Below are 13,131 nucleotides of genomic sequence, written 5' to 3'. Positions count from 1 at the left end.
CTGTAACTGTGAAAAGAAAAGGAATACTTGTGGCACCTTAGAGACTAACAAATTTATTTGAGTATAAGCTTTCGTGAGCTACAGCTCACTTCATCGGATGGAAGCTTATGCTCAAATAAATTTGTTAGTCTCTAAGGTGCCACAAGTACTCCTTTTCTTTTTGTGAATACAGACTAACACAGCTGCTACTCTGAAACCTGTAACTGTGAATCTCCCTTGTCCATTTTCAACAAGGGAAGGCACTAACCCACATACGATCACCAGTGGGAAGTGAAGAACAGAAGATTAAAAGGAGCAATCTGAAATAAATCTGGTAACTCTGCTATAATTTGGAAATATATAGCGTTTAGCAGCTTGATACCTCATAGGAAAACAATTACTTTCATTTTTGCCTCTCACCTCCACTCCGACTTTTCCCAGTTGGTGATGTAGTAGGAGGCAAAAAAGAAAGCACTTTTTTTCTGTGAACTATGGGGCTGATAGTCATTGAATTTCAAGATAACTAATGCGATATTACATTTCTTTATGGCTTCTTTTTCTCCATAAATGCCTTGAGACAGAAAAATCCAAATTAAACAATCCAATATGCAAAAACACTTGATCTCATAACATTGCATCTGATTTATTAACTACTGATGACTAATTATGTGATTCCCCACAAGTAACTCGATTAAAATAATCAATTATTACCTTGAATACCATGCCGAACATACTAAATGCAGTAAAAACCTACCCTCTTAGAATGGCATTGTATAATGTAGAAGAAAAAGTATTCGAATATCAACAATAACCTTTTGGAATTTGTTCTGTTTGTTAATTTTAACATGTTCTTCCATTTACTAAATCCATTTATTTCCGTTCTTGAAGACTATTAAAATTAAGTACCTGTGGTTGAAACTGTGGAACAGGAGTCCCTTGAACACCTTGTGACTGTTCATCCATTGTATCAAACAGGGCTTTTTATGTTCTGCAAAAACAATACATGTATATTCATTAAATTGCAATTTAGTTAATGTTTATATTCACTGTACCACTTACTACTGTGCTTCAATAATAATAATAATGCAATTAAATTATTTTACTGGCTTCAGTACACAATTAATTCACTGTTAGAAAATTTTTCTAATTTGTATGCTTGACTTTACAACCATTAAAACATTTTAGCCTTTCTTCTGAGAGGGATTCTCTAGTTTTTGTTTTAAAGGACCACACACACACACACACACACACACACACACACACACAAAAAGAAGAAGAAAAAGAAATTCCATCATGTATTCCCCATCCCAACCGCATAAGTCATCAGCAGAGTTTGAATCTGGGACTGTCAGATCCATACCACAAACATTTACGACTTGAGCTAAACAAGTGACTCCATTAGACAAAGGCAATAATACCCCACCATTCTCTATGTGCACCAGCCACTAAAAGTAGACAGGTGGTTGCACAAGTACTTGCTAGACAAAATATCTTGGTTCTGGGACAGGAGTGTGAGAGTGGCTAAAATAGGATATAGAGTTAGGACTTCTGGATGGTATTTGTTGTTTACATAATATTAACTCATTTCTGAATTTCATGAAAGTAGAGCCATTTTAGAGACACGTAGTCAAACATGTACATTCACTATTCTAACAAGCTGTTTGGTTAAGAAGGTGCACCTTAGATCTGCCATATTAGGGGCCTGAATTTTATTCCCAGCTATGCAAACCTCTCATATCCTGTTACCGCATCTGTAAAATGCAAAGAAGAATGCTTGCCTGCATCCTAAGATAGGGGTATGAGATCTCGATTAATATGAAGAGTGCAAACAGCACACAATTGTTACAATGAAGGATAGGAAGGAGTAGATTTTAAAACTCAATACGTCCTGGTTCACAACCAAATGAACCCTTACCAAGGCAAAATGGTATTTCATTAAGGGAATACACCTGAAGCATCTGTTTTGCCTACATGCCTTGTGGAGCTCTCTCTATGTCCATATTGTATGGATATGATATAGAAGGTTCATTAGCGCCAGGGAGTATATAAAATGCAGTTGGAACAGTCATATAATTAAAAGACAGGAGGTGAACATGTTCTAATGCACATGAATAGAAAGGGATTTTCAGAAGCTTGTAACTTGGCCAAATCTGGAAGGTTTTTCATAGGAACAGCAAAGTCACTTCTCTTTCACCTCAGAACCGTTCCTTTCCCAAATTTCAAGTTCCTACTACAAACCACGGAAGCACTAAAATTGTTTTGTAAAAACCCATCTAGAGAGTGTTTTAACATTGGGAAATCTATCCATTTGTCCCCCCACTAACCTCATTCTGGAAAACAACTCAATCATTTTTGCTCAAACCTTTAAAAAAATTCAAACCAAGACAGAACAAGCATGGAAAATTTCAGTACAAATACCTTAAGCTAAGGCAACAGAAAACAGAGGCTTACAATGGAAAGAGGTAGGCAGTCTTAACCAAAGGTATCACTTATAATATACTACATATATCAGTTTTCTATAAGATGAGACAGTTGCAGTGAAGTCTTATTTATGTAAGCATACTCGAAGATTTGAAAACACTACACACTTTAACGTTGTAACTGCATCTTTAGACACACAAGCTAATTGTGTGTTTGAAGGTTTTTTCCCCCATGAATAAGTTTTACATTGTACGTTGGTCCTTTTATTATCTGGATGTTTTAATAAATTTGACTAGGTCAGAAGAAAGAGCTCTTTGTCTAGAAAGGATAACCTCCAGGCACAGTACAATATAAATAGGAACACAATAATAAATAACTTTAATTAAGTTATTTATCCTTGAATTAAGCTTAATAAATACCAAGAAAATCTTGCTAAGCAAAAACAGTTTTCTTCACCCAACCCACCTACTGACTAACACAACCTTTGAAACACAGATTATAAAATGTATTGCCTCCAAATTAAAAAATGCTTTAAAGAAAACTTGACAGGAATTTTTTAGACAATTTGAAAAAAAAAAAACAGTGTATTAGGATTAATTCCTCACTTACTAGCAAAGAGGTGGTGCATTTAAAAAAAAAAAAACAACCACACCCTCTTTCAATCTCAAATATTACAGAAAAGGTCCAACAAATAGCTAATATTCACAGCTGTGTAATCCTCCTTAAAGGACTGCACATCATGATAAGGTTACCAAGAAATTAAAAAAAAAAAAAAAAAAAAAAAAAGATGGTCACAATGATAATACAACAGCTGCTTTACAGGATGTAAAAATATCCCAATACACTGCTCTTCTAGAAGTACTATATATATAGTATATATTATACTTTTATATATAAACCTTGCACATATTGATATATTAAAAAATAAACCATAAAGTCAAGCTTGTTGACTAATATATGCATGCTAGCATAATATATATATAGTAGTATATGCATTATCCACACCATTTTTATATTATATATATATATATGCATTAAGCACCAAAATTAAGCATAAATATTGTAACAATGATATAACAGAAACTGGCCTACACCATAATCCTGTTCATTTATGTTAAGTATACCATAATACTTTGAAGTTGCTGAAGCAAGCATCTGACATAAGAAGATAGAACAAATGTATCCTGATTTTGACAAGTTCCCTGTGTGTTCGATCTGGTCTACACTACAGATCTAGGTGAATATAATTACGTCGCTCAGGAGTGTGAAAAATCCACACAACATAAACCCCGTGCAGCATGTTAAGTGTAGACTTGCCCTTAGTACAAGCAAGGGAAATACCTTCACGGACAAGTACCTGGAATGCTAGAATCCAAAGCAAAGAACAGAACCACCCAAACAAACAGATGGGTTGGATTTTAGTGATGTGTAAAGAGATGTAGAACTTGTAAAATCATCATATAAATAATATCAGCTGAAATGTGCAACTTTGGGAGCACACCTTCCACACAATGTGGATGTAACATTGCTGTATGAGATGGTTTATTGGAGTCTGATATCATATAGAACCATTTTCCTGTACTATATTATTATTGGCTTCGAGCAATAAACTATACATTTGTTATTTGGCCTCTTGACTATATTTCATAACGAACCAAAGTGTGATCAAGCAACTGACTACAATTTATCAACAAGCTTGAAAATTTGTATCAAGAAGAAACATGCAAGAACAAAAAAAGATCAGAATCCATGTAAAAGTAACAAATAATGGATTATAGTTAGCTAGTTATAATTTTCTCTGTTACCATTTTAAAGGCTTAATTCATGTACCTTTGACACAAAGATGCAGAAGCACTTGCCTCAAACATTTTAGTCGGAGGGAATAAAAGACTTTTCTACAAATTATTATAAAAATCAGATCACAAATGTACAAGTGTAACTTAAAAACATTTTCCCATTTAAAAAAAGTGGGAACTACTAAAGGTATGTATTTCTCATTAAATGATTGTATATTTTCAAAACAAATTTCCCTATGTAAAGTTTGGTTTTCCTTCAGATTAATCAGAAAAGTTCTTTATGCCACTCTAAGTACCAATTTTATACCATAGCTCTCTTCTGGAAATTTTTAAGTTTTCAGAAATCCTTCCTGTCCAGACCATGAACAGAGAGATTAGCTAGGAACACAATTTCCACCTATTAATTCTAAAAGCAGAGGTAAATCCTTTTTAAACCCTCAGGATAGACACTCTTCTTGACGTTCTTTATATTGAATTTCAGTAACAGTTATTTAACACTATGGAGGGGGAAATTACCTTGAACTAGAGAAAGTATAGCTTTTATGTCTGAAAGAAATTACCACTGGGCAGAGGGCTGAGGAGAGTACAACTAAATGGAGAGTACAACTTTAACCTGGTAGCAACATCAGCAATTAAATGGACAGAAGTGAGCGAGTGGATGGATAGATACTATGATAATTGCAGGAAAATAGAAACACTAGGGTTACTGGTAATAGTCAAAGCCTAAAATGCCAAGAGCAGAATTAAAGGTTGGTTTGGGCCCAACAGTAATCATTCATCAGGAATGACACATTCCTGATCTCATCTTCACTCCCATATTTGAAGAAGTCAGACCACCGGTGGTATCAAACCATACTACTGCCCTGTGGCAGTTCCAAACCAAACCGACTGTTGGGACTCGATCTCTTCTCTCTTTATCCTCAGCATTTCTGTACAACTAATGCCCAGTTTTGGAATGCTAGCTGCACTTAATGCAGAGATTAATGTGATCTGAAGGTAGTTCTAAACAGTACTTTCAGGGGGGTGAAACTAGTCCTTAAAAGAAGAACCAAACATAAAGATGTGGAGTAAAGACGACGCAGGGGAAAAAACAGCTAGAGGAATTGCTCAATCTGTTAATGAGAGAGTCTTTACTAATCATCTGCAAAATTTCATGATAGCCCTAGCCCCCTGCCAGGAGAAGACACTGAAAAATTGTTAAGATTTCTAAAAATATTAGAATGAATATGGTGATAAAACTGGAAAATTGCTGGCAGCTGTTTGTTCCAAAACACTTGGCAGTCAGACCCTGTTATTTAAAAAGCCTGACAAGGCCAATACTGGCAATTCTTTGCAGGATATGTAACATCTTTCATTTGTATTTTGCAGTGGGTTAGACAAGTCACAGTACAGTAGTGGCTTCCATTGAAAAATTAGATCTTTGTATGTTTAATCACTAAAGAACATTGAAATACCCTGATTAAGTTCATCAACGTCTTTAACACCATAGGCGTCTTGCAATCAGACAAATCCCTGAGATAACCCAAGTCACAGATTGTGTTTTAAGAATCTATATTTTCCAGTTAGTTCTTTATTTTCACAGTCCTTTAACCACTGTAATAAATACTGGAATTTCTTTAAAAACGTGACAGATGGCAATTACAACATCATTTACAAAAACAGAACCTTTAATAACCTCTTATTGGTACTATTCCAATCATTTTCTCTAACAGTGACATCAAAACTTTCTCTCACTTTGCTCTAACTACCTTTCTGTTTAGCTTTCTTAAGCAATTTGGCTTTAGTGACTGAATTTGATTATTATATAAAAAAAAGAATAAATGAGGATTTTATTTTCCAGATTTTCTTTAAACAATAGGCACAAAAACTGGGCTGCCCTTTGTTAGCACACCTTTCCTACAGAGCTCATAGCTCAACGTTACAAGGCACATCTCAAAATCTCATTACATTAAAAAAAAAATATCTTTTACAAGCACCATTCTTACTACTATAATAATAGAACTTTAAACAGATAAATGTAGGGGAATATAACCACATAGTTATGCTCTTAAGAATTTTACTGAAGTGCAGGCTGAAAACTCCTGCCTTGATACATAAACTCTGTTGTTTCCATAGAACAAAGCATTAAATACATGGTGGGTACTTATTTGATTAAATACAATTATATTTTGCAGCCAATTCCACCGACTCTGAAACAAGACTATAATTTGGAAATGTTGAAGAAACAGAACTATTGCAGTTTTCCTTTTGGATGCAAAATAATCAAGGATTTTATTTCTGGGTCTGTCACGAATTACCTTTGTGATCTTAGGTAAGTTATTCAACTTCTCCATGCCTGAATTTCCCTGTACTAAGGCCTCAATTTATTTTATAAGCCGAAAAATAACCACTGTGTAGATAATGAATTTCTTTTTACATACACAAAGCTACAGTACTTACATACTAAGTGATCTTATGACTCAAAAATTACTTCAGTTGATTCATCTGACTCTTAAAAAATTCAGGGTATGTCTAAACTACGAAATTAGGTCGAATTTATAGAAGTTGGTTTTGTAGAAAGCGTTTTTATACAGTCGAGTGTGTTTATCCCCACACAAATGCTCTAAGTGCATGTAGTCGGCGGACTGTGTCCACAGTACCGAGGCAACCATCGACTTCCGGAGCTTTGCACTGTGGGTAGCTATCCCACAGTTCCCGCAGTCTCCACCACCCGTTAATTCTGGGTAGAAATCCCTGTGTCTGATGGGGCTAAAACATTGTCATGGGTGGTTCTGGGTACATATCATCAAGCTCCCGTTCCCTCCCTCCCTCCGTAAAAGCAAGGGCAGACTATCATTTTGTGCCTTTTTTCTTGAGTTACCTGTGCAGATGCCTTACCATGGCAAACATGGAGCCCGCTCAGCTAACCATCACCGTATGTCTCCTGGATACTGGCAGACGTGGTACTGCATTGCTACACAGCAGCAGACAGTGCAGTATGACTGGTAGCCGTCGTCAACGTAGTCCAGGGTGCTCTTCTAACTGGGTGCTTGGGCAAACACGGGAGTGACTCAGCCAGGTCATTTCCCTGGTTTCATCTCATGGCGATTGAGTCCTACCGGCAGTGCACTCTTTTACTCTGCAGCCAGCAGAAGATGATGGCCAGCAGTCATACTGCACCGTCTTCTGCAGAGCACCCAGGAGGTGACGACGGCTTGCGGTCGTACTGCACAGTCTGCTGCCAGCAAGATGTATAAAGATAGATGAAGTGGCTCAAAACAAGAAATAGACCAGATTTGTTTTGTATTCATTTTCTCCTCCCTCCCTCCCTCTGTGAAATCAACGGCCTGCTAAACCCAGTTTTGAGTTCTATCCTTGAGGTTTTGAGTTCTATCCTTGAGGCGGCCATTCAGTTTCTCGCAAAGCCACTCCCTTTGTTGATTTTAATTCCCTGTAAGTCATGTCGTCAGTTGCCCCTCCCTCCGTCAGGGCAACAGCAGACAATCGTTCCGCGCCTTTTTTCTATGCGGATGCCATACCATGGCAAGCATAGACCCCGCTCAGATCACTTTAGCAATTAGGAGCACGTGCATTATCCAACAGCATATTCAGCACCAGAACCTGGCAAAGTGAAACCGGGCGACATCAGCGCAGTTACGAGAGTGATGAGGACATGGACACAGACTTCTCTCAAAGCACGTGCCCTGGCAACGTGGGCATCATGGTGCTAATGGGGCAGGCTCATGCAGTGGAACGCCGATTCTAGGCTCGGGAAACAAGCAAAGACTGGTGGGACTGCATAGTGTTGCGGATCTGGAACGATTCCCAGTGGCTGCGAAACTTTCGCATGCATAAGGGCACTTTCATGGAACTTTGTGACTTGCTTTCCCCTGCCCTGAGGCGCAAGAATACCAAGATGAGAGCTGCCCTCACAGCTGAGAAGCGAGTGGTAACAGCCCTGTGGAAGCCTGCAACGCCAAACAGCTACCGGTCAGTCGGGAATCAATTCGGAGTGAGCAAATCTACTGTGGGGGCTGCTGTGATGCAAGTAGCCAACGCAATCAAAGATCTGCTGATATTAAGGGTAGTGACCCTGGGAAACGTGCAGGTCATAGTGGATGGCTTTGCTGCAATGGGATTCCCTAACTGCCGTGGGGCCATAGATGGAACCCATATCCTTATCTTGGCACCAGAGCACCGAGCCAGCGAGTACATAAACCACAAGGGGTACTTTTCAGTAGTGCTGCAAGCACTGGTGGATCACAAGGGACATTTCACCAACATCAACGTGGGATGGCCAGGAAAGGTATATGACGCTCGCATCTTCAGGAACTCTGGTCTGTTTCAAAAGCTGCAGGAAGGGACTTTCTTCGCAGACCAGAAAAATAACTGTTGGGGATGTTGAAATGCCTATAAAGAAAAGGAGTACTTGTGGCACCTTAGAGACTAACAAATGTATTAGAGCATAAGCTTTCGTGAGCTACAGCTAATGCATCCAATGGAGTGAGCTGTAGCTCACGAAAGCTTATGCTCTAATAAATTTGTTAGTCTCTAAGGTGCCACAAGTACTCCTTTTCTTTTTGCGAATACAGACTAACACGGCTGCTACTCTGAAATGCCTATAGTTATCCTTGGGGACCCAGCCTACCCCTTAATGCCATAGCTCATGAAGCCACACATAGGCAGCCTGGAGCATAGTCAGGAGCTGTTCAACTACAGGCTGAGCAAGTGCAGAATGGGGTAGAATGTGCATTTGGACGTTTAAAAGCACGCTGGCGCAGTTTACTGACTCCGTTAGACCTCAGCGAAACCAATATTCCCACTGTTATTACTGCTTTCTGTGCGCTCCACAATATCTGTAAGAGTAAGGGGGAGATGTTTATGGTGGGGTGGGAGGTTGAGGCAAGTCACCTTGCTGTTGGTTATGCACAGCCATACACCAGGGTGGTTAGAAGAGCACAGGCGGTGCGCATCAGAGAAGCTTTGAAAACCAGTTTCATGACTGGCCAGGCTACAGTGTGAAAGTTCTGTTCATTTCTCCTTGATGAAACCCCTTGGTTCACTCTACTTCCCTATAAGCTAACCACCCTCCCCACCTCCCTTCGATCACCACTTGCAGAGACAATAAAGTCATTGTTGCTTCACATTCATGCATTCTTTATTAATCCATCACACAAATAGGGGGATAATTACCAAGGTAGCCCAGGAGGGATGGTGGAGGAGGGAAGGACAAAGCCACACAGCACTTTAAAAGTTTAAAACTTATTGAATGCCAGCCTTCTCTTACTTGGGCAATCCTCTGGGGTGGAGTGAGTGGGTGGCCGGAGGCCCCCCCACCGCGTTCTTGGGTATCTGGGTAAGAGGCTATGGAATAGGGGAGGAGGGTGGTTGGTTACACAGGGGCTGTAGTGGCGGTCTGTGCTCCTGCTGCCTTTCCTGCAGCTCAACCATACGCTGGAGCATATTAGTTTGATCCTCCAGCAGCCCCAGCATTGAATCCTGCCTCCTCTCATCACGCTGCCGCCACCTTTCAGCTTCAGCCCTCTCTTCTGCCCGCCATCTCTCCTCCCAATCATTTTGTGCTTTCCTGCACGCTGACATTGTCTGCCTCCACACATTCGTCTGTGCTCTGTCAGTGTGGGTGGACAGCATGAGCTCAGAGAACATTTCATCGTGAGTGTGTTTTTTTCACCTTCTAATCTTCGCTAGCCTCTGGGAAGGAGAAGGATCCTGTGATCCTTGAAACACATGCAGTTCGTGGAGAAAAAAAAAGGGACAGTGGTATTTGAAAAGACACATTTTATAGAACAATGGGTACACTCTTTCACAGTAAACCTTGCTGTTAATATTACATATATAGCACATATGCTTTCATTACAAGGTCGCATTTTGCCTCTCCCCACCACGTGACTAACAGCGGGGAACATTTCTGTTCACCATAGGCAAACAGCCCAGCAGGAATGGGCACCTCTGAATGTCCCCTTAAGAAAAGCACCCTATTTCAACCAGGTGACCATGAATGATATCACTCTCCTGAGAATAACACAGAGAGAGAAAGAACGGATGTTGTTTGAATGCCAGCAATCATACACTGCAATGCTTTATTCTACAATGATTCCCGAGTACGTGCTACTGGCCTGGAGTGGTAAAGTGTCCTACCATGGTGGATGGAACAAGGCTACCCTCCCCAGAAACCTTTTGCAAAGGCTTTGGGAGTATATCCAGGAGAGCCACGAATGCCAGAGCAAATTAATCATTAAACATGCTGGCTTTTAAACCTTGTATACTATTGTAAAAGGTACACTCACCAGAGGTCCCTTCTCCACCTGGCGGGTCCGAGAGGCAGCCTTGGATGGGTTCAGGGGGTACTGGCTCCAGGTCCAGGGTGAGAAACAGTTCCTGGCTGTCAGGAAAACCGGTTTCTCCACTTGTTTGCTGTGAGCTATCTACAACCTCATCATCATCATCTTCTTCCTCCTCGTCCCCAAAACCTGCTTCCATGTTGCCTCCATCTCCATTAAAGGAGTCAAACAACACGGCTGGGGTAGTGGTGGCTGAACCCCCTATAATGGCATGCAGCTCATCATAGAAGCGGCATGGCTCTGACCCGGAGCGGCTGTTTGCCTCTCTGATTTTCTGGTAGGCTTGCCTCAGCTCCTTAAGTTTCACACGGCACTGCTTCGGGTCCCTGTTATGGCCTCTGTCCTTCATGCCTTGGGAGATTTTCACAAATATTTTGGCATTTCGAAAACTGGAACGTAGTTCTGATAGCACGGATTCCTCTCCCCATACAGCAATCAGATCCCGGACCTCCCGTTTGGTCCATGCTGGAGCTCTTTTGCGATTCTGGGACTCCATCATGGTCATCTCTGCTGATGAGCTCTGCATGGTTACCTGCAGCTTGCCACGCTGGCCAAACAGGAAACTGAAATTCAAAAGTTCGCGGGCCTTTTTCTGCGTACCTGGCCAGTGCATCTGAGTTGAGAATGTTGTCCAGGAGCTATCCCAGAGTGCTCCATTGTGACCGCTCTGGAGGCCAATACCGTCTAATTGCTTCCACAATAGCCCAAATTCGACCCAACAAAACCGATTTCAGTGCTAATCCCCTTGTCGGGGATGGAGTAAGGAAATAGATTTTAAGAGCCCTTTAAGTCGAAAAAAAGGGCTTCGTCATGTGAACGGGTGCAGGGTTAAATCGATTTAACGCTGCTAAATTTGACCTCAACGCCTAGTGTAGACCAGGGCTAAGAGACTAAGAGATGGAGTGCAGAGCAGAAAGGGTTTGTAACACATGGCAAGAATACTTCTTTCGAGCTGCTTAGAATACTTCAGACTTTTTTCCAAAATATCTCATCTTGTTTCTTTATAAAAGTCATGCTGCAAAAATTGCGAATCAGAATGAAGAGCAGCCGTAGAAAGCACAGGCTTCAAGGTTGTTTTATACTGAAGCATTGCTTGGGAGTGACAAATACAAGTATGTCCTCACTGACGAGTTAGCTCAGGCTCTTACCTGGATGGCGATTTACCTCCTTCCTAAGTTTGACCATCAAACTTAATATTTGTATGGCTCTGGCTGAACTACAGTAGTTTGATTTTATATTTCCCCCTCTGAGGATAATATTTCCTGAGCTTGTTTTTGTTATAGTAAAGGCCTCCTTCTATTGCTTTTTATGTCTGTACACCTTACATATGATCTGGATTTCTGACCAAGCTCTTTCATGTTACCATTCTCCACTACCTTTGTTTTCCTTTGGAAAACAATATTTTTGGCAGAGGTTGAAATGGAATGGTTCTCGGGGGCTCAGTAAGCTAGTACTTTCTCCTGGATCTGTATCATGCTCCTGAATCCAAGCTTCAATTTAAAAGAACTTGCCTCTAGCCCTTGTGATTACCAAGAAATCATTCAAAATTTGAAACAAATGTGACCGTCATTGTGATGTCTGCAACAACCTGAAATGTATGAGCTGACTCCATCCATCTCGATGTGGTGGTATTTCTGAAACCTAATGATGGTGATGTAAAGGTCAACATTGTTAACTACTTTACTTTTATAGAGCATAAAAAAATATTGATCATGTTATGATCATATAAACTCTGCACAACCTACTATTTACAGCATCTCATTTTGGTGCCATTCGTGGGCAGAGTTTGGAGAATACCACTACTACTTCTCCCCTACATCTGTCCCTTGATTTCAGGTTACCATACTACAGACCATAGTAGTATGGCATATATTCTACTTAATGTGATAACCTGACATTTACAATATCTAAACACTGTATTTTACTATATTTCACATTCTAGTATGCAAGAAGCCTCTGAGAAATAAATAGTATGTGAAGAATCCTTATTAATATTACTGACTCAAACCACCATATGAGAATGCTTATAAAACTTCCAGCCCTTTTCAAAGACTTGTCTTTTATGGCACAGCCAAGCAAAGATAGACTAGAAGATAGCATGAAAACAGCATATGTTTGGTATTCATAGATTTTAAGGCCAGCAGGGATCATTATGATCATCTGGTCTGAACGAGTATACAGGACACGCAGACTAAGAACAGTCACACCAAAACCAAAAATCTAGTATTATGACAGTAAAGCACCAACAAAGACTATCTTGTATGCAAGTAATCAATGTACTTTCCTTTTTTCTGACAGGCTTTGCCTGTGAACAGACAGCTGCTTTCACTGACAGTCTCCTGCACACATCAGTAGCCTTCTGTTAGTGTTGTGGTTCAGGGACTAACTCCTTCCCCCTTTAATCACAGAGAGAACATGCTATAGTATAAAACCCAGAGAGTAGAAACTCAGATTCTATTTTCCTGAAATGTTATGGGCAACTAACATGTTGTGCAACAATGCAAAATGAACATTAATGCATATTCTTAAGGCCACCTCACCAAAAAAAAAAAATTATTTCAATTATTTTGCCCAAATAAATATTAGTACAGTTT

The 13,131-nt window shown here is 40.1% G+C and overlaps 1 protein-coding gene across 8 annotated transcripts in view; it reads right to left on the bottom strand.

Annotated features, from left to right (window-relative positions):
* Positions 1–13,131, bottom strand: part of NEK7 (NIMA related kinase 7) — a 126,198-nt gene that overhangs the window by 90,853 nt on the left and 22,214 nt on the right. For 6 of the 8 annotated variants that reach the window (XM_038412509.2, XM_043520129.1, XM_043520125.1 and 3 more), the window contains exon 2: positions 886–967. The exons of 1 other annotated variant lie outside the window; for it this stretch is intronic. In XM_038412509.2, the coding sequence (XP_038268437.1) occupies positions 886–942 (57 nt within the window). In that variant the 5' untranslated portion in view covers positions 943–967. Of the gene's footprint in view, positions 7–885; positions 968–13,131 lie in introns of those variants that run through there. One more of the 8 variants, XM_043520126.1, reaches the window with a different exon arrangement.

Source organism: Dermochelys coriacea, chromosome 8, assembly GCF_009764565.3.
Source record: "Dermochelys coriacea isolate rDerCor1 chromosome 8, rDerCor1.pri.v4, whole genome shotgun sequence".
NCBI lineage: Eukaryota > Metazoa > Chordata > Testudines > Dermochelyidae > Dermochelys > Dermochelys coriacea.
The sequence above is the reverse complement of the archived record's forward strand: the minus strand, read 5'-3'. Positions and strand labels throughout refer to the sequence as shown.